Raw genomic sequence first — 23,008 nt, forward strand, 5'->3', positions numbered from 1 at the left:
GTCAAATTTTGCATCATCGCCCTTTGCACGTCTAGTTATGGCACTGCTTGGGGTGCTGTAGTCTATTGATGCTAGGACACTATGATGTAAGACAATGTTTTCTAGCTGCCGATGCTTGTGGCTGCAGCATTTATATTCAAGGGAAATTGTGCTTTATTGTGTTTTATATCGATTTGGGGGTATTTATGAGTTACTGGAACCTGGGCATTTGTACTTTGCATAAGTGAGCTTTCAGTCCCCCATGAAACTCCAACGCTGCTAGTGGTATAAGTAGCATTTTCAGGGCTCCATAGCACCCCATACATGTCAGGAAGGTGGACTGTTTTCCAAACACAAGTTGAAATGCACATCCCTTTATTAATACGCCCCCTGCTGGCAGCATTGTAGCAATGTATGGGTAAAAACAAGCAAATTGAGGAAATGGGGGAAGGAATGGAAGAAAGGGCCCTGTTAACAAGCTGTTGGCATGTGTGTCCCATGGTTAGGGAGTCAGCTGGCATTATACTAATGAGAGCCCTCGGTGAGATTTACATTATAAAAGGAAAGGCAACAGGACATGAATCGAAGCCTTTAATCATTTTCATATGGGAAGCCTCCCTCCGCCTACTTGTGCAGAATAACGAAGCTCAGTGACATGTAACGACTCTGCTCAGGGAGTTCTGCCATTCAGCCAGTGGGAGGCCTGAGCAGCGGCTGGTAAGCCAATAGTGAGGGCACCGAGAGTGCCCCAGTGAATCCCAGTGACTGGCAGAAGGCATGCTGGCATTAGGCAAGCAATGCACTGGGGCTGCCCCTGCTGCTGTGTGTTGGGTTCTTGTGCTGAATTATGGCAAGACCAACATGTCTGGGGTTTCTCAAATACCAGGTTTGCATTTACCCACGAAACAGCAACCTCAAACATGCAAACGGGTTTCTTATTGGTTCTGTACTCTGGGAGCAAAGTGTGTTTAATGAGCTTTTACAACTTAACTTGGAGCAAAGTGTGTTTTATATGCTTTTACAACTTAATGCCATGTTCTACATCTGAGGCCAAAGACCTTTAAAGGCACATGCCACTTTCTGTGGATCTAGCAGAATTCTAAAGGGTCGCAGTCTAACAGCCTGGGAAAATGGCCCATCTCCCATCTGGGTACCCAGGCAAACCCAGGAGGGCATACAAACCCAGTCCAGAAAAGACCTTCTCTGGTTTCAAAGCCTTCATACTGTCCTACTACTAATTAAAGGAGTGGTTCACCTTTAAGTTCACTTTTAGTATGTTATAGTGAGCCTAATTCTAAGCAACTTTTCAATTGGTCTTGTTTTTTTTCTTTTTTTATAGTTTTTTAATTATTTGCCTTTTTCTGAATATTTCCAGGTTTCAAATGGGGGGTCCCCATTAAAAAAAAAACAAATGCTCTGAAAGGCTACAAATGTATTGTTATGGCTACTTTTTATTACTAATCTATCTATTCATGCCTTCGCCTATTTGTGTTAGGGCTCTGGCACACGGGGGAGATTAGTCGCCCGCGACAAAACTCCCTGTTCGCGGGCGACTAATCTCCCCGAGTTGCCATGACCCGCCATCCCGCCGGCGCGATTTCCCGAAATCGGGATTTCGGGAAATCGCGCCGCCGCCGCGTGTGCCATCCCGCCGGCGACTTACATGTTCGATGGCGGGTCATGGCAACTCGGGGAGATTAGCCGCCCGCGAACAGGGAGTTTTGTCGCGGGCGACTAATCTCCCCCGTGTGCCAGAGCCCTTACATTAAAAACAATGCATGGTTGCCAGGGTAGTTTGTGTCCTGGCAACCAGTTTGCTGAAATTGCAAACTTGAAAGCTGCTAAGTAAGAAGCTAAATAATGCAGAACCCACAAATAATAAAATATGAATACCAATTGTCTCAAAATATTGCTCTCTGTATCTGCACTGCTACAGCTCCATGTCAATGCACAGCTTATCATAGAACTTTATCTTCTGTTTGTTGATCTATCCTTCAGTAGAATGTAATCTCTTGCAGGAAATGCTCTTATCACCCCCTCTTGTCACACTCATTTGTGCCTGCACATCTTTGTTATACTGTATGGTGCCTCCGAGCATATCTGGCCCTTACAAATAACCAGCAACTGTAATAATTGTGATAGAGGGGCAAAGTAGGATGATGGGCAGGAATGGAGCTTGCAGGACCCAATCATTGGGATCAAGGTACACGTGGGTTTGTTTGGGATAAGACAGCTCATTATGTTGGGGTGACATCTAGTGGCCTGATCTAAATTTACCTCAACTTTATGGTAGGGCTTTAAAAAAGTACTTTGACTGGTCTACACGGGTTTGTTTAAGGTTTTAACAGCTTTTAGAATATTTACGGTATAGAGATGCAAATTAGGTAATTAGGTAAATTAAGTAAGGTAAGAAAGATCTTTATCCGAAAGCCCCCAGTTCCCCAAGCATTCTGGATAGATAGATCCTATAACTGTAAAGGTATGGGATCTGTTATCCAGAAACCTGTTATCCAGAAAGCTCTGAATTACGGGACAGCCATTTCCTATAGACTCGATTTTAGCAAATCAAATAATTACATTTTTTAAAACTGATTTCTTTTCTTTATGTAGTAGTAAAACAGTACCTTGTACTTGATCCCAACTAATATATAATTATTTTTTAATGGAGGCAAAACAATCCTTTTGGGTTTATTTAATATTTAAAAGATTTTTTAAATGGAGATCCCAATTACAGTAAGATCCCTTCTCCAGAAAACCCCAGGCCCCATTCCTGTAACTAAGTAAGTATCTAGTTTGTGTAATTCCCAAGCCTTTAGTAAATGAAGTGGAGGAAATACTGCTGTTCTCAAGGTACAACATACCTTCTTTTGTATCTTCCTAGTGGAATTATTATTAATGAAGCTGACATTTTAATTGCTTTCCTATTGCATTAAATGTGTTGTGCTGCAGGTTCTGCCTTGTGCAAAACTCCTTTGTGGCTTAGTGGCACGATATCATGAAACAGTGCTAGGCCCTACTGCCCCCTTTGTGCTAAGCAGCAATAGCATTTTGAGTGGAAGGGTAGTTTTGAAAGGGCCAAATGGTTTTATCCAGATAGGTGCTTAATTGCACAAATGCAGTAAACGCTGTAAGTTGGGGCTTAGCTTATTTTCTCTTTACTCTTTGCACCAAAACTTTGTTACATTTTCTAGTAAAATGTATAGTTGGGCACAATATCTGTAATTTAAGCTTGATATATAGAGTAATAGGATTAGGGAAAAAAAAATATATATATACAGGTATAGGACCTGTTATCCAGAATGCTCGGGACCAAGGGTATTCCGGATAAGGGGTCTTTACATATTTGGATCTCCATACCTTAAGTCTACTAAAGGATGAATAAAACATTAATTAAACCCTATAGGATTGTTTTGCATCCAATAAGGATTATTTATATCTTAGTTGGGATCAATTACAAGGTACTGTTTTATTATTACAAAAGGAAATCAGTTTTAAAATTCTGAATTATTTGATTAAAATGGAGTCTATGGGAGACAGGCATTCCATAATTCGGAACTTTCTGCATAACGGGTTTCCGGATAAGGGATCCTGTACCTGTATATATACGTATATATATATATATATATATATATATATATATATATATATATATATATATATATATATATAGTTGTACATGCAAATATGGCAATACATTAATTTTCTGATGCGCAAATATATATATTGTGTATATATATATATATATATATAGAAACAACAACAAGAGATCCTCTGCACTCACCCATTATCAATATATAGAACAGTAAGACATTCGGTGCATTTAAGCTACTAAGAAATGCCCTTCCCTTTAAGCAAAACAGGGATTGTTTGTCCATATATTGCAATATACTTCAAGCTGGCCAACTACGTCAAAGTCATCCCTTTTGACCAGTTCCTACACTGACTTATGCGATTCATTAAGAATTCTACTGCTTCAATATACATTTAGCCAAGGGACTAAGTTTTACCTGCAACTTACTTGCTTTCAAGGTTAAAACCCCCATATGGTTGCCCTTTTATTGGCTCCACTGGGATCACCTGACTGCAGCTGGGAAGGGTGGGAGCTACAACAAAGAGCTGGCCACTGCTCCTGTATAAGCTATAGCAAAAAAAAGGGAAAGTTGTGCTCAACCACTAAATTTTAAACCATTAGGAGGGGGTGCAATGAGGTTGTGACCACAAAATACATAGAAACAACAACAAGAGATCCTCTGCACTCACCCATTATCAATATATAGAACATTAAGACATTTGGTGCATTTAAGCTACTAAGAAATGCCCTTCCCTTTAAGTAAAACAGGGATTGTTTGTCCATATATTGCAATATACTTCAAGCTGGCCAACTGCGTCAAAGTCATCCCTTTTGACCAGTTCCTACACTGACTTATGCGATTCATTAAGAATTCTACTGCTTCAATATACATTTAGCCAAGGGACTAAGTTTTACCTGCAACTTACTTGTTTGCTTCTTTTTTTTTTTTTTGCTATATATATATATATATATATATATATATATATGTAAATTATAAATGTGAAAATGGGATTTTAGTGGCAGTCATGAGGGGGTTAAGAGTGCCGTCTGGTAAATGACTTTAGGTAATGGCTGCCTTGTCACTTATCCAAACCTCTCCTTTATTATGGATGGTAATTCAAGGACAGAAAAAGCTTTTACCTAATTAAGGGGAAGATCCACATTAACCTCAAAGGATAATATTTATAGGTAGAAAGCCCAGGAGGCTCGCTGGAAATGTGAGCATTACTCAGAGTAATAATAAGGGGGTGGAAAATTTCCCTGGCAGATCCCTTTTATTCTTTAGCCTTTCCTCTTTCTGTGGAACTCCGTTATTTGTCCAATTCTCAGCTCAGATGAACATCACAGCTCATTTTCCTTTATTTACCAAATGCAGTGGATCTGAATGCAGTACAGGTATGGGACCTGTTATCCAGAATGTTTAGGACCTGGTCTTTTCCAGATAAGGGGTCTTTCCATAATTTGGATCTTTGTCTGCTAAAAAGTAATGTAATTATTAAATAACTCCAATGGGATTATTTTGCCACCATTGTTTTATTATTATTGCAAAAAAGGAAAACATTTTAAAAAATGTAAATTATTTGATTTAAATTGAGTCGATATTTAACTTTTCCCAAAAATCAGAGCTTTCTGGATAACGGATCCCATACCTGTAGTAACAACACCACATAGGGTGAAGACACATGGTGCTACTAATAGCAGCTACTTTTTCATGGCTACTAAATGCCAAAAAATACCCTGCCATAGACAGTACTGAGAACTGCCTCTGCTAAAACACATGTTGAGACTTTTATCAGTAAATGATCAGCATTATCTATTTTAGTAGCCACTACAAGTAGCTGGTACTAGTAGCTCTGTGTGTCTTCACCCATACTCTCCTGGCCTCCCAAAAATGGCGTCATTCCAAAGTCAATATCTTTTGTAAATGTATGCCCAACAGAGGGCTTACGTGCAGTGGGGTCTTAAAAGTAGGTGTATGGAAAACTTTTTTATCTAACACCATACTGATTGCTCGGCGAGGAACAGTGAAACCCCATCTGTAGACTCTGAGAAACGCATGCCCTCTACTGGTCAGGTTGTTATTTTAAAAGTGTCATCAAGTATAAAAAAAGAGTTTTTCATACAATTGATATATATATATATATATTCATGATATAATAATACAAATATACCAAACATACCCAAACTGCATGAGGATTGCTGCCAGGCTCATAAAGATTGGTGCCTAAATGCAGTCTCCGTTAGCTAGCCTTTTAGCTGTCCCAAGCTGCCCCTAACAGCTCGTAGTGTGGAGTGTTCCACAGTTGCTGAAGTGGGAGAGGCCCTTTTGGACACATATCCCTGTGTGTTTTTGGCTTTCACCAAGTTTTCTTTGGGAGCCTACGTAATTGTTATTATTCTCTGTGTGCATTCTTTTTCCTTTCTGGCCTGTTAGTGGCCTCGAGGCCAATCTCTTCTATCCACAGCTTCATGTTCCAGAGTCCATTGTAACAATTTACAGAAACAAAAAAAGAAAACGAGAGAATGAAGGAAGGAGAGCAAAGAAGAAGAATCTAGTGGTTTGAAGCCCCCCTTTGTGCAACAGCATTTAGCTTCCCCCCCTAACATAATAATATGTTTACAAGCAGTTAAATGAGGACACTGTTACATAAGTGTTCCTGCTAAAACCAAATTTCTGAGGACTTGACATGGTCTGAACAGATTTGAGCACAGACTAAGAAGGCTAGGCAGCGTCTCTATTATTTGAGAAAATTGCAGAAATTTTAAATACTTTATATTTTGATGCTGCGGAGAGTGTTTTTACACAGAATTTTGGGAATTGCCATACCCAAGATTTGGTTTACATAGGGTGGTGCCTGCACAGAACTTTCATAATTACAAAATACTTATACAGGTTTGGGATCTGTTATCCAGAATGCTCAGAACCTAGGGTTTTCAGGATAAGGGGTCTTTCAGTAATTTCGATACCTTAAGTCTACTTAATTTAAACATTAAATGAACCCGATAGGATTATTTTGCCTCCAATAAGGATTAATTATATCTTACATGGGTTCAAGTACAAGGTACTGTTTTATTATTACAGGTATTGACCTGTTATCTAGAGCTTTTAAATTGTGTTTAGCTATTTTTGATACTGATGAATCTAAAAATATATTTAGATATCTTGTTACAGTTTGGTTGCTGTGTTTTTGTTAACAATATGGCACTTTTGCACTTTATATTACATGTACCATGTTCTTAAATTTATGTATAGGGTTAACTGATTGTGTGGTGTTTTTTTACCGTGGGAATGTTAGTATGAATTTTTTACAGTGAATGCATACTCAATGCATATTAGTTAACTTGGCAGATGATTTTTTTTGAACTACAGGGTATATCCATGATTGCCCTATTCTTCTTCTTATGTATTAGTAAATTGTTATTTGGAAAAATTACATAGCCTTGGAATGATCAGGGTACATTTCACTACAGGATGTTTTTGTATAACTATGTATGTGATAAATAAAGGAGTCTATCTATCATCTGTCTATCTAAAATTCCAAGAATATCTAGTTCAGGAAAAAAGTGTTTCTCCTAAATCCTACCTATCTGTCATCAGGTTGGGCTGCAATGAATATCTAGGCCCCTCTTCTTGTCCTTTGCTTAGGGCCCCCCATAGGGGTATCTCCATGATTTGTAGAACTATGCCTAGTATCAGTAGAAGCCAACTGCAGATGGTACTATCATTCATAAAAAATAGTGTGTTTAAAAGAAGTCCTGTGCCTAGCTTATAAAAACCAGCTTTGTGCTTGAACTCATTTCTTTGTTGGCCCACACACTCAATATACAGGTTCAAATTTGGATATGGCATTTCCTTCTATTAGGTGACCTCATTGCGCAATGAAACCAGAAGTTGGCCTCTGCTTTTATATCCATGACCCGAGGCTGCTGACTGTCCACAACAGTTCTCTGTATCTGGTCCGGTCAAAACATCCATATAAAGACTTGCTGAGAAAAAGTCCCAAGTGTTGAACAATTGGCACTTTCATTCACATGTCAGCATGGAAGAGATATTAGCAACAGGCATGGTTATAATGATTGCAGATAGCATATTTCCATGCTATTTTCCATCTCCATCTCCATGCAAAGCATCAATAGATCTCTTGTATCCTATCAGGGCCCACAGCAGCTGAATCTATTCCTGTTTCCAAGGGGAAGAAGCCTTAATGTCCATTCCATCCTCATTAGCGTGTGGAGCATAACATTTTTCAAAAGTTTGGTAATCTTTTTCTAATGACTAGATCTAAATGTGTTGCTCCCTACTATTAAACCACCTTTAGGGCAATGCAACACATGGGTTTTTTGAGCATCAGTCATGAAAGTACACTGGTCTCTCATATTAGCAGCACAGAGACTTATGTATTGCTGACCGTGTTGAGACCTCCAAGGGCCCAGAAAAGAATCTGACATTCAGGTCCCATTAATGGAGACAAAATGATATCAAGGTTTTAAGTAGGCAAAACATTCCTATTGGGTTTAAATAATGTTTAAATGATTTTTTGGTAAACTTAAGGGAAAGAACACTTATGTGGAAAACCCCAGGTCCTGAGCATTCTGGATAACAGGTCCCATACCTGTACTTGAAAATGCATTATTTATATGTGGCAGCTAGAGGGCACAGTAGGTGCAGCCCTATGTAACTGCAAGTTAGAGTTACAACTCCCAGCATTCCAGTGGTGACATGCTGGATTCCAGGCTATGGCACAGGTTCTGTTGTAACCATGGTTCTCATATCCCATGGTTTCGGGATTCTGGTAGGATATGGGGTAGATAGGAAGGCCTTGTCATGCCTCTGTTATACTTTTTTGGGGGTTTACTATAAATCCTGAGGCAGCCCGGTGTTAGAAATTCTGGATAATCTAAAAAGCTAAATTAGACTTGTCTATGGAAAAGCCGCTCGCACCCCCCTCAGTTCCCCGTTATTTGATTGCATTTGTATGAGATGATTTTGGCTGGTTGCAGCTTATTGTGTGTCCTGCACTCACACACCAAGTATTTGGTTTCATCTCTAATGATGTTTCTGGCAAAGTCATTTAGCCCACTCGCTGTCCCCAAACACCGTAAATCATGTTATCAATTTAGTCAATGGCACACAGAGTTCTCCCTTTGGCACTGGCGAGTGTTTTGTTTCTGTAATTTCATTATAAAGGGATCCTCTTCATTTCATTAGCAGTAAGTTCTGCCCGCACTGCAGTGGAGCTGGTGGTCTCAGGCCTCCCAGCCTCTTTGTATGCCTTTAACATACAAATTAGCAGGAGCAGTAACCCATAGCAACCAATAACATGTTTGCTTTTAAACAGGTGACCAGCTTCCAGCTGATTGGTTGCTATGGGTTACTGCTCCTTGGGCAAACTTGGTGCCTTTTATTACATAACCCACTTAGTGTCAGTGTGCCCCTGCTTTTCTGCCATCTGAATCTGAAGCTGCAACCATGTATCCAAGTGTTTGACTATCAATTGAAGTCACCAGGAGCTACTAAAGAGCACACATAGCGCTGTATTCATGGAAAACAGAACAAAGACCTCTGCATGTAGTGCAGTTTAAAGTGCAAAAAAAACACCTAACCCTGTGTAGTTTGCACCCTTAAGGTGGCCATAAACTTTAAAGGAATACTGTCATGAGAAAACATGTTTTTTTTTTGTCAAAATACATCAGTTAATAGAGTTTCTCCAGCAGAATCCTGCATTGAAATCTATTTTTAAAGATGCAAACAGATTTTTTTTTTTTTTTTACAATTCACATGGGGCTAGCCATATTCTTGATTTCCCAGGGTGCCACAGCCATGTGACTTGTGCCAATGGGAAGGGAGCAAGATAGCAGCTCCCAGTAGATATCAGAATAGCACTCAATAGTAAGAAATCCAAGTCCGGCTTGGGACTCCTCCAGTTACATGGGAGTAGGAGAAACAATAGGTTACCTGAAAGCAGTTCTAATGTGTAGCGCTGGCTTCTTCTGAAAGCTCAGACTCAGGCACAATGCACTGAGATGGCGCCTACACACCAATATTACAGCTAAAAAAAACTACATTTGTTGGTCCAAGAATAAAAATTTAAATGGTAGAGTGAATTATTTGCTATGTAAACAGTGTAATTTAGAAACAATGTTGCAAAGGTCAGTCTCCTCCTGCAGGACAGGTCTGTCAGTCTGCTGCCTTGTGTTACATTGTTTCAAGTGCCAGAGCCACCAGGGCAGAGAATAGAAAAGGACAGGCAAACACTAATTGTAATAGCAATTATATATACAAATAAGTCAAAAACCATTGCAAATTTATAATGAATGCATATTGCAAAGTTGCTTAGAGTTATGTTTTCTTTTATTAAGCAAACTTTTTGGGTTGACTTGTCCTTTAAATCCTACTATTGAAATGCAGGGCAGTGACTTATAAACAATATTTGTAAGTATTATGTGTTAATCATATCCGTAAATGTGCCAGTGATATACAAATAAAGGAGAATAATATATTTATATATATATTGCATGTGCAAATATTGTTAGAAGGGGTGTTTTCCACACTATAGTTTACTGCAGAGATTTCAATCACTTTAGGCTGATGGCATATTGACAGTCAGGAAATGCCAGGAATTCCCAATCTAAACTTATTTACCCCACCCACAGTACTGTCAAATTATCTCTTACCAAACTTTTATTCTATTATTGCTTGTTCGTGGCCAAGTTCCACAAATCAATAATTATTATTCCTTCAGCTCTTACAATCAAATCACTGTAGGAAGTTATGTAAGTGCATTAGAGGAGGCCTGCTCTGTATGAGAGCTAATGGTGTGTATGTATAATTTTATTTATATAGCGCTACTACTGTACACAGCGCTGTAGCCTTCTTTCTGATTTCTCTCATAAGGAATCATTTGGGGTCTTGTAATTAAAGTTGGAAACGCATACCTCCCAACATTTTGAAAACGGAAAGAGGGACAAAAATAAATGCTGCACACATTTTTGTGACCACACCCCCTAAATACCACTCCCATTTGACTAAATTTGGCAAGGTATTTAAAGTTTGAACAAATTTCTGGGGGGTTTAGGGTCCTGCTTTATGAGCTGCGAGTCTCAGTTCCCCCAAGAGACCTGTTTAGCTTATTAGTTACCATTGTATCTCAGTGCAGGGGGGTTTTTCTACCTTTCTGGGCTCTCTGCCAAAAGCCACTTATTTAATTAAATGTGAGAAACAATGTATCTAAGTGCAGGTGATGCTCGTTAAGATTTCTGGGCTCTCTGCCAAAAGCTACTTTTAATTAAATTTGTATATTTTTTAGCATCAGTGCAGGAGGAATCTGGGACTGGGGGTTTAGCTGTCAAAAGAGGGACTGTCCCATGAAAATCGGGACAGATGGGAGGTATGGAAAGGGTGTATTTGCTGGTGATGCATTTGATTGGTTGCTATGTGTTACTAAACCTAGTGCACAGTTCTACAACTAGACCTAAACTAAGATTTGTATGATATTTGTGCCTATGGCTACATCTACGAGGGAAGAGAAATATAGGGGTGATGTTAGAATTAAAATTGTTATCTGCTAGTTACTGCCCCACATAAGCCCTTAAAGGAATTCGGTCATAATTTTTATGGTGTAGTTTTTATTACTTTTATTCTTGAAAGAAAAAATATATTTTTTTAGCTGTAATATTAGTGTGTAGGCACCATCTCAGTGCATTATGCCTGAGTCTGAGCTTTCAGAAGGAGCCAGCGCTACACATTAGAACTGCTTTCAGATAACCTATTGTTTCTCTTCCAATGTAACTGAAGGAGTCATAAGCCGGACTTGGATTTTTACTTCTGAGTGCTGTTATCATATTTATCATTAGGTGGGGCATGGGAGCATTTTTAGTAATACAGGTGTCAGGTATCTGCTATCTTGTTACCTGCCCATTGTTCTGCTATTCGGCTGCTGCAGAAGGGGTGGGAAGGGAGAGGGTGATACTACTCAAACTTGCAGTAAAGAGTGTCTGAAGTTTATCAGAGCACAATTAACCTGGCTAGCCCTATGTCGCATTTCAAATTAACTATAGAAAATCTGTTTGCCCTTTTGAAAAATGGATTTCAATGAAAGATTCTTTTGTTGTGGGGAATACTTTTGTCTCCATCTATTATTTATGGTATCCCATTGAATTACCTATTAGAAAACCTAGGGAGTTGTCCCTGATATGAAGTTCCAGTCATTGCCTTACCCCCCCCCCCCCCCATGTCACCATGCCCCCTAATGTAGCTGTGCCCCATTTTGTATTGCTGTAAGGGGACTATAACAAAAAGGAGGCCTATGGTGTGTGACCAAAACTACTCCTACTCAACAGCTACTACTACTACTTGATGGCAAGGCCAGGTTGAGCCACAAAACTATCATAAACGCTTAGACCTAAAAGGAAAAAGAAATATACATCCAGCTCTTAATGTTTCCATGACAAAAGCACAAATAAACAATTAAGGCAGTGTGGCCCTTTAAAATAGGTATTTAGTTTTTCCCCCAATATGACTGATAAAAGATATTTGAGGTAAATCACTCGCAGGCCTGCAGAATTCCTACGGACATTGTCAAGCCAATAAACCACCAAGACAACAAGGATTCCAAAGGAAAAAAAAAGAACCTAAACAGAGAAAAATTGGAAGCAGATGTGGGAAAGGATGGCCCCGGGAAGCCCTTTTCTTTTCAGGAACAGAGCGGCCCTAACTCTGCATTTAATACAATAGGGCTTAGATGGAAGGGGCTGATCACATGCTTCCCATTATTAATGCAGCGTTCTGGGGCTACACTCCAGGCTCCCAGTTGTTTCCAGTCGAGTACAAAGTCTGTGTCAGGCAGAAGACCCACTGTGAGCTAACGTGGTTTACGACATCTGCTGCCCAAAGCACAACTTTGTGTTTTATTATTAGCACATATTTATAAAGCTCCAACATGTTCCGTGGTGCTGTGCAATACATTGGAGATTATACAGATTACATACAATAATACAACTGATACAAGAGGTAAAGAGGGACCTGCCCAAAAGAGCTTAGGATTTTATCAAAAGGGAAAGAGATCCCTTTATCCTGTGTGTTTGTAATTAGCTCTTTCCTTCATTGCTGGGAAGGGTTAATTCCAGCCCTTTTATGGCCCTTAAATATAATTACATACATTTTGGGGTTTAACCAATGAAAGGGTCCCCTCCACAATGTTAGAAAAGGAAACTGAAACATAAATACTGTATAGGCTAAGCTGACCCCAGGGTTACATGCTGGATTTGGCAAGTATCTCTCAGCACTTATGTTTTCTTTTCTGGGGGGCCATGTTTGTTCAAAAGAATCCTAAAATAAGTTTACCGGATTCTGTGGTAATTAGTGCCATTTCTTGAAAATCTAGCTGAAAGAGCTGCAGGACGCCATTTAATTTAGTGCAGCCCAGAAACTTGCAATATTCTTGGTTTATCATGCGATTAGGGTTGCCACCTCTTCTGTAGTCCCTTACTGCCTGATGATGTGGAGGTGTGTGGGGGGGCGGTGGTACTGCAAATGGGAGGGGCTATGATATGGAGGGGTGGGCTTTGGCACAGAGGCGGGGGGTCAGAGCTGCTTAACCAGAAAACTGGAGTGAGCTGCAGGGTGGAAGAAGAATTTGGGCAGGACGGAGGCAGAGTGGGGGTGGAATTGGGGCGGGCTGGAGGCAGAACATTAGGGATTATAAGTATATTGCCTGTAAGTTAGTAATATTGGTGAAGTACTGGCCGGGTGGCAACCCTACATACCATTGGCTGATATTTCACTGCCCTATTACTCCCACCACAGGACATATTTGAGGGATAGTTCAGTTTAAATGTAAATTTTATGTAGGCAGTAATATTCTAATAAATGTTTTAATTCACATTCATTTACTGTATTTAAAGGGGAACTCCACCTAATCCTCTCCACCTCCTGCTTATCTAGCTGACTAATGTAACAATAGTTGACTATCCTTAGCCTGCCTTCAGCCTGCATCCTCCAAATCCCACAATTCCCTGCACACGTGATGTCAATAAGGAGAGGAACATAACAATGCAATGGATTGTGGGTGTAGTTCTTGCATACTGTCTGTAAGCTGTGGAGAAGTTGTTACAATTTATAACATCAGTGTTTTAGTCCCTCCACCCCTGCCAGAATTTCAAATGATGCAGAAAGAGAACAACTGTTGCAGATGGATTTCAGCATACAAAAATGGTCTTTATTTCATACTTTTTGAAGGAACAGATTATAGTGATTGGTATATTAAGGGTTTCTGTGTTGTGTGGGGCTCTTTAACAAATTGTGGTTTGTTAAAGTTCCCTTTTAACATGTTTTATGTCATGGAGGGGGGGGGGTCCCTTTAGTTTGGGATATTAATCCCTAGCAACAAGCAAAATGCAGATTAAATTCCAGGGTAAAGAGAGGTAAAGGCTGGCAAATGTAATTGATTATGAAATAGGGCACAATTGGCATAGAAAGATAAGCAGAGAAAAGTGCATAACAAAAATAATGTAAATACGGTTATACTCCAGAAACTAGATTGTGCTTCAAGGTTTTGTAAAGGGAACCCTCAGCATCCCTCTGTAAGTAGCAGGTTCATCCCCTGCTGTAAAAGCAGCCCAGCTCCCCTGTACAATTAGGGATGGTTTGTTCTGTCATCAGATCACATGGTCCCCGGGCCTGAGTGCTACTGCAGCAGCTGGGAGAGACTGTGCTCTGGTGCTGCAAATCCATCCTCAGTATCTGTCTCCCATAGAGGAGCACGGACACCACTGTACAGGGGTGGGGCGCTTGGGCTTATTCTGGCTGCCCCTCCAATGCTCTCTCACTAACCATGTCTATTTGCTGCTGCTTCTTTTTCAGGGATTATGGATCCTCCAAGAGAAAATCAGGTAAGATGCCATTTCCTTACATTTACTATATTTATTCTTATACTGCATGAACTTCTTCACACCCTCATTATTAGCAGATTTCTGCACTCGTAAGCTTAAATAATAAGAATTTACTTTCCTGTGTGTTATCACTGCTATGCAATTGAGACAGCAGGTACAAAAGAAGCTCCTCTACATCTCCCCTTGGCTGTCAGGGCATGCTGGGAGTGGTAGTTCAACAGGAACTAGCGTTGGAAGCCATAGACTAACAGACATTTATTTTTTTTTTCAGTAAATGCATTTGTAATTGGGGGAGCTGGGCTATATAATGATAATGACGACTGAATATGTAATTTCTAACAAACCAGCAGGGGGCCATTAGTTCTGTACAGTGAGTAATTAATGACTTATTTGTATACATTTTGGTTTAGGCTTTATTTTGCCATTTGATCTGTTTTCAAACTATGCATGAAACAAAAGTATGCATGAAAACCAAAGTTGAATTGTCCAGTCAGCGAGCTGCAAATGTTTTTCCCTTGGGGGGGGGAGTGTTTCCTAATAGGCTACCTATTTCTGTGATTCTGTTGATAAATAGCAAGAGTGACATTTACCAACTACAACTCCCAGCATCCTCCAGGAGCCACAAGCTGTTAGGGGATGCTGTTAGTTGCTGATGCCCACACATTGGATTTTTCCTGATATCCATGAACACCATCCAGTACTGTGAGAGTTGTAGTGCAACAGCACTGGCTTTCTACTCCTACGCACTCCTTTACACACTAAGACGCCCACACTATTTACAGCTCACAGAGATTTATGGCACTTCCACACTGTGATATTGATCTGCAATCCACTTAGTGCTTTAAATCTGCCAGTTGTGGGATTTTGCTGTCCCTCAGTCCAGTGCTGTACTGGTTAATTATCTGATTCGGAGGCTTCTTGCCCTGCAATCTCAAGGAAACATAAACATAGCCATAGTTTTTGGAAATAGTAATTGCTTTTTTTTTTAAAATTAGATCTTTTTTGACATATTAGGCCCCAAGAGGAAACTTCGGGCAACTTTGGAAAGCCAAAGCGAAACATATGTTTCCTACCGGTGATTTACATTACCGCTGGTAGAAAAGCATTCAGAGATTAGTAGTCATTGCTAGAGGAGATTGATCACAGGGCGACTAATCACCTTAGGGGCAAATGCATGAGTGTTAATGGCTACAAACTAGTGACCCTTACTATCTCCCCATGTGCCAGAGCCCTTAGATGCATGATGGCCCTTTCAGCACTGCCGTCTATACCTTGCCCTGGATTAAAAAGTGCAACACTGACAGGTGCAGGGGTTTGAATGATATACAAGCTACAGGCATTAAAGGGGTCACCCTTATGCTGACTGCCTTTCACCCCCTCCTGCCACATACAGAGAGAAGCACAACCCTTTGGACCCAGTTTTGGGAAAGAAATGCACCTATACAATAGGCTATATAAGGGCAGGAATCTACAAGAGGAGCATTTAAGACTAGTCAGTGCTGATCTCACAGCGTGGCCATAGCAGTGCCTGTTGGTGCCCGGCATTGGCACTACACTCACAGTCTGTCCTGTTAGCGCTGCTCTTTTATTGTGCTCATAGCAGTGGCCAAGGAACTCCTTGGTGACTCCTAACGTCTTGCCTTATAAATTACAGCTTGGGGTACATTAACCTCATATATGTATAAAAGTTCTAAGCTCTATTCAGTAGGTGGATGCAGCCAGCCATTTGTATCCACTCTACCACAACACTTATGGAGAAAGCAAAGCTTTTACTTATATATTACTCTGTTATCTTCAGTGCAGCAGGCTTTTAGTCTTAAGTACTATAAGAAGTAACCGAATAAGGGTTAAAATTTGCCATAATATTTCATTGTATGTCGCGCAATCAGAAAGAGCGGCTTTATTCCATATAATTAACCAGTTGTTTTTAGTGTGCCGTTTAATTTTTCCATTCAATTAAATATTGCTGTATTACTGTACGCTATATATACAAATTCCTTTTTAGCCTTATTTGTTTGTTGTTGTATTATATATTTATACCCAAATCATAAATAAGGAAATTTATATTATTAATAGATTCAGCATAATAGATTCATTATGAATGAGCCCCAAATGCCTTTACAGACTTGCTAAGGTCTGAATCTGACCTGATGGCATAATAGCAGAGACCTAGCTGCTGTGGTTACAGCTCTAATGGCTTCTGCCTATTCAAGGCTTATGCAATCCTTCCAGTTCTCTCAATGAATGTGGTCAGAAATGTATCAGAGGACACTTTCACATTAATCTTTTGGCAATTTGTCTGTTGCATTGCCCCAACAGAACAGCAGAGCATTAATGTTACAAAATCGTTATATTAGCAGTGTAAACCTGCATATCTCCTAATATAATGAACAGTAAAATAAAAGTAAATTACAAAATTTCTCAGAAGAGCACTTGGAGCAACTTAAGTAAAAAAAAACTTTAACCAAAGACATTAGTGATGTGCAGGTCAACAGATAGTCAACCCACACCCAACCCCAACTCGTCTGCTCCCAACCTGACCTGGCAATCTATTTATAGACCCTCATTCATCATACCCACCCCCATCTCTGACATCACAAAGGGGGCAGAGCATGTGTACACCTATAAATAGAAGTTGCAAGAGGCGGAAGCGGGGAGTTGGTGGAAGGAAGTGCTTGGCCAAACCTATGACCTGCCAATCTTGTTTGGGCCCAAACCCATGTGACCCATGGGTAACCATGCGAGGCCCATAGGTGCGCAAGTTATATTGTGCCCTTGGAAGCAGGGGGCTAACACTATGTCCTTACCCCCTGCCCTAGTGCTCTTGCACTTGTATCCAAGGCATTTGTTAATTACCCTCTCAGAGTTTAGTGTCCCTTATTGCTCTGATTGTGGATCAGAGCAAAAAGCATGATATGATTTCTGTTGTTTTTTAAGAAGGGGGTCATATGCTGTGTTAGTAGTGATATATTCCCTCTTGCAAGCACAATTACACAAAATAACCCTACCTTGTTTAATCTTTGGCATGCTACAAACTATTATATATTTTATAGCAACATATGCCTTGAATATACTTTAAACCAGAGCACATTTGCGTGTGACACAATGGAATTAGCCGTTGCTGTTAGTAGTTTGGTTTACTGTGAAAGCCAAACACTTCCTTACATTCTGTCCTAGAGTTTCCCAGGCTTACAAGCAGGCCTTCCTTCAGAAATGAATCATTGTTCCAACCCGAGTAATCCCACACATCCGCTAGCAAAGAAAAAAGGCTCAAAAGAATATTTTGACCCCTTTTATGAAAAGCCAAAGCATTTGATGGTGCCTTTCAGTAGCAATATGTTAAATCTGCCCTTTATATTTGAAGGAAAATGACGACTTGCTGGCTATAAAGTGTATGGCTGTAAATTCATGGATAAATGGCCAGTTTGTGCTATTCTAGTGGGGCCTTCCTTTCATTAAAGGCTTTAATATAGACCATATTTAAATCTGGATGCCAACACACTGAGAACAACTTGTAGACAGAACCTAGGTCGGAATCAAACAGGACTCTAGAACTACAAGTCATGGTGCCAACCACCATGCTGCCATATTTCTTGCTTTTATTTGACTCATTTTCAGCATTGGGTTGCCTGGACAGCAGTTCACAGACACTAACTACCTCCATGTAAAGGTGCACGGGCAGATTTAAGTTGCCGATTTGAGTCATTCGGACCGATTTGGCCACTTATCTGCCCCTGTGTGGTCAGATGTTGATCAGGCAGGTTTGATTTTCATGTTAGATCAGGGACTGCTTTGGCATGTTAATGCGGCCCTTGCTCTAACAGGTCCTGTTCCAGTCATTGTAGTTTGATAATTTGGCCCTTGATATCTCTCCGATATCACCTACCTTAGGAGGGCATACTCATGGAAAGATTCCTTTGTTTGGTGGCCTCACCAACTGAGCAGATCTTACAGCGTATGGCCACCTTTAGATTGCCCCTGTGTGTATATGACTATTTCACAATCTCACTTCCCACCCAAATATTCTTGCACTTGGTTCTCCAACCCTACTGACTCACTAATGAATACAATCCTACTGCTTCTTAATTTAATTCTGCACAAGAAAATTGCCCAGCCGTTTCCGTTTATTCTGCCTTTGGTTTGCAGAGCAGCACTGCATCTGCAATCACTTGTGGCCCTGCATATGTCAGATCGTGACTGTTACACATTAGTCGTGCAAATGGCTTATGCAGGTGGGAAAATTCGGAATCAACATTCCGCTCTTATGGACTCACAACATAACAATACGGATAAAAGAATGCAAATTCCCTTGCCCAGGGCCGTGGTGGAACCAGGTTGCTCAGCTTATCAGTCAGTAAAAGTGAAAAATGAATATTACTCTAGCAAGCACTAATGGAGATCGAAACAGATTACAAAACGTTTGGTTGCGACTTCTGACATCTATGTCCCTGTGAGTTCATATAATCCTTTGGCTTACTGTTGGACAGGTGAGAGGAATCATTCATCCGTACACTTAATAAATGCACAAAAGTCAAGAAAACATCATAAATCTGTAGCATGGCTGATACTTTTTATCCTACATTCCCACATGATAATGGGATGAGCAGTGCAACACGGCATTTTAGGGAGATTGAACATTTTCAGCCATTTCAAGGGCTGCATTTTAATCCCATTATAGATCAGTAGCATCTGGGACTTGTTAAAGGGTAAATTGGAAATGTGCCCTGAAATACAGGAAAAATATCCTTGCTGGCTTCTACTATTCATTAACTGCAAAGCAGCATTATTCTGGCAAATGGTTGCGCTTCTCTGACTGCACACCTGCCAGAAAATACATTAAAACTTCTGGCAAACTACGTACATTTATTTGAAGGCAAATGGTGGATTCGCTTATAAGTGGACTAACTAAATTTTTTTTATACAAAAAAAATAACTTGTAGAATTTTTTTTTTTATCTGGTTAAAACAGGTACGGTGCACAAATTCATATATCTTAACCAAGCCTACACTGCTTCCCATTGAGGTCACTGTGACAGCACCCACAGTGGGTAGTTTGAGTTTTGATTACAAGTAGTTTGCTAGTACAGGTATAGGATATGTTATCCAGAAACCTGTTATCCAGAAAGCTCCGAATTATGGGAAGGCCATCTCCCATAGACTCAATTTTAATCAAAGAATTCAAATTTTTACAAATGATTTTGTTTTTCTTTCTAATAATAAAACAACACCTTGTATTTGATCCCAGCTTAGATATAATTAATCCTATTGGAGAAGATTGCGATACATCAGGCGACTAATTTCTCAGAGACGCCTTTCCACTAGCAACAAAGTGAATTATTCGTGGAAAGGCATACACAACGTTTTATTTTGCCAAAGTCACACAAAGTTTCTCCTGTGTGCACCCTTTAATTGTCATGGGAGCTTCCTGCTCTAAGAAAAATCCAGCCACTGCACGAGTCTGCTCAGTTTGCTCCTCTCTCCCCCTCTCATCTCTGCTGTAATCTGAGCTGAAAGCTTTTCCATGCATGCACACTGCCTGCATGCTAAAATGGCAGCTGCTATCTTAAACAAACCGCTTTTATGGCTGTTTACTCAGGTTTGGTAAATCATTCTGCAGAATAAATATAGTGTTCTAGCTTGCTCTATTGTGGCTAATCTGTTGACAATAAAGTGCCAAAATACTCCTCCCTTAAGAGTCAGCAGACCCAATGGCTTACCTGCACGCCCCTTCCCCAATGTTTACTTTCAGCACTCAGACTGGGGCAAGGGTGGCAGGGTGGAAATTGCAGTTGTTCTCTCTACATATGGGTGGTTTTCTGCCACCCCTGATAAACTGCTGCCTGGGGCAAAATCCACACCTCTCCTCGTGACACTGCTTACAGGACCTCCAACGAAGTGTAGATCATTAAGAGAACAGTGGCCCATGGGGATATCAATTAGATTTTTTTTTTATATAAGATGTTCTGAAAGACCTGGGGTTTCTGAGCAAGCCTAGGCATTTCTCCTCCTTTATCTGCCACGCTAGTCTCATGGTAATGGAATTCGCTAGGCCTAATGGCAAGAAGCCTAATTGGCTCATCCTCAGTGCGAAACCTTGTCTCAGATAAAGGGACTTTCAAGAAACTCCTGAAGCCATTGGACAAATATTTATAACCGTTATTAGTGATTTTTCAGTACAAGGCAGTTTATGTTTATGGTTACCGTTCCTTTAACCACTGATGATGTTATCTTCTATTGTGACCAAGCAAGTGTCAGAGGTAAATATCCAAGCGTTGATGTTGGTGCAAGACACAACATGTCAGACTGGTTTTGCAGCGACCGGGTTGCTAAGAGCTTCCTCAAAGACTCCAAGCCAACATTGCTCAGGCTGTGAAACCCAAGGCAATGGCCCAAGCACATGCTACTGATTAAGTCCCTGATTTTCAGAATCTGTATTCTCAGCACAATCCGTTTCTGAAAAAATGTGTTTCTTTGTGTGTAATGTACCAATTAAACATTTCCTTAGATGTAACCTCTTCGTTATGCCCAGTTTGAGATTCATTTTCTTTCTTTTATGATGTTCCATTCTAACAAATCAATAATTATTATTAAGGGGTAATACAGGTATGGGACATATTACCCAGAATGCTCGGGACCTGGGTTTTTCCAGATAAGGGATCATTTTGTAAATTGGAGCACCTTTGCTTACGTCTACTAAAAATATAATTTAAACATTAAATATACCCAATAGGATTGTTTCTGTCACCAATAAGGATTAATTATATATTAATTGGGATTAAGTACAATGTACTGTTTTATTATTACAAAGAAAAAGGAAAATGTGAATTATTTGATTATAATGGAGTATATGGGAGATGGCCTTCCCGTAATTTGGAGCTTTTTGGATAACGGGTTTCCTGATAAGGGATCTGTAAAAAAAAAAATAACATCCCCCTGTCACTCAAACAAAATTAAATTTTTCATTTTATTTTTGCCACTAGAAGCATTGTTGCATCTGAATTTTTAGATTCAGATAATGCAAACAATGGTATAATATAGGTACAAAAATTGGTGAGGTTGTGGGAGTCATGTAGTGCTATTGGGGGACATCAACTCACCCTCATTTTTTGTAAGTTTTTCTGATTTGCAGTGACAGCCCCAGAAAAAAAGCAGCAAGGGTGGTCATGGGAGGGACAGGGGTATGTGTGTAGGTAGAATGGGCATGGCTTGGGAGGAGCTGGGTCATGGCTAAGACTCACAAATTCTATAATACAACATGATTGTCATAGCTGTATTGGGCCTTATTCCACACACCCTCCCCACCCACACACTTACCCTGAATCAGGGCAAATGGGGTGCACTTGCTTGCGCATTCACTACACTTTTATATCTGGCACCCTAGTAAACTGCCAACTAAGGTTTCTCACTCCTCCTTGTGGCAAACTGGCTATGCTTACATGGCCTCCTTTTGCACACATTGCAGTTTAGCTGGCACAAAAAAACAGCATGGTCAACGGCAGGTCTGTCATACAAGATTCCATGGGTTTCATGGTATTGCTTGAGTCTTTTTTCAACCTTCATTACCGGTGTATAGGGGTATGAATGGACTCCCATAAAGTAACCCCAAAAGCAAAGTGAAAGACTTGCTGCTGAATGGGGTGAAAACCTACACTACAAACATTGTATTGTAATATCTTGCCTTTTTTTGCAAGTGTATTATATAATATTGACATCTGTAATGCATAACAGGTCTTTGGCCGGTATTGCAGCTCCTGACTCATTTTCAAGCCTTTATCCTTCCTGCTGCTTCTGTGCCAGTTGCAGACTCATTTGCTTTCCACCTTGAATTTTAATACTCATCAGTCTGAAGAAGAATGAGGATTGGGCTGGAAGGCTTTAGGGGTGAGCAATAGCATTAGTCGTCCTTGTAAGGGAATGCAGTGGATATGAATGAATTAGCAGATGAATCACAGAAGGGAGTCTTACAAGATAGCAGGGAGCAGCCAATTTTTCAGCAAAGACAACAAGCAGGGTGTTCAGATGTTGATGCCTGAAGCCTGAAGCCCATGTGGTCCTTGCCCTGATGGGATTATTAAACCTTCTAGATCCACACTAGTCGGATGCAGTGAAAGATTATTTTGTTAAATGTTGCACTCTGGTAATAATGCCTTTTTTGGCTGCTACCTTCTAAAAGGATTTCATTAAGATCAGTCAATTTCAGTTCATTGACATACACTGCCATAAACTATCAAACTTGACCCATTTTCTTAAGGAAGGGATAAATAGTCTGCTTCACGGAGAGGACTGTAAGGCAATGTACTGAGAGCTAACAGTGTTTTAGTAAAGGGATGACTCCCTGTGGTTATGCCAGTTCCATAGGAGTCTTTGCATTGGAAGTTTTGGCCCCCACTCACGTCTCCTCTAGAAAAGGAGGATGCATTCCATTGTGTCTTTAGAATGTTGTTGCCTTCTTACAGACAGAAGGAGCTTGGCTACACCTCTTTGTTTTATATTTATCAGGAGTCAGCCACAGCTGAGTAGAAGAATATTTTCTTGCTATTCCAACTACATTTTTCTACATGGAATCAAA

At 40.2% G+C, this 23,008-nt stretch overlaps 1 protein-coding gene across 8 annotated transcripts in view; it reads left to right on the forward strand.

Annotated features, from left to right (window-relative positions):
* sh3pxd2a (SH3 and PX domains 2A) overlaps nucleotides 1-23,008 on the forward strand; it is a 189,460-nt gene that overhangs the window by 102,345 nt on the left and 64,107 nt on the right. For all 8 annotated transcript variants that reach the window (XM_031905997.1, XM_031905999.1, XM_031906001.1 and 5 more), the window contains exon 6: nucleotides 14,412-14,440. In XM_031905997.1, the coding sequence (XP_031761857.1) occupies nucleotides 14,412-14,440 (29 nt within the window). The remainder of the gene's footprint in view (nucleotides 1-14,411; nucleotides 14,441-23,008) is intronic.

Source organism: Xenopus tropicalis, chromosome 7 (assembly GCF_000004195.4).
Source record: "Xenopus tropicalis strain Nigerian chromosome 7, UCB_Xtro_10.0, whole genome shotgun sequence".
NCBI classification, from domain to species: Eukaryota; Metazoa; Chordata; class Amphibia; order Anura; family Pipidae; genus Xenopus; species Xenopus tropicalis.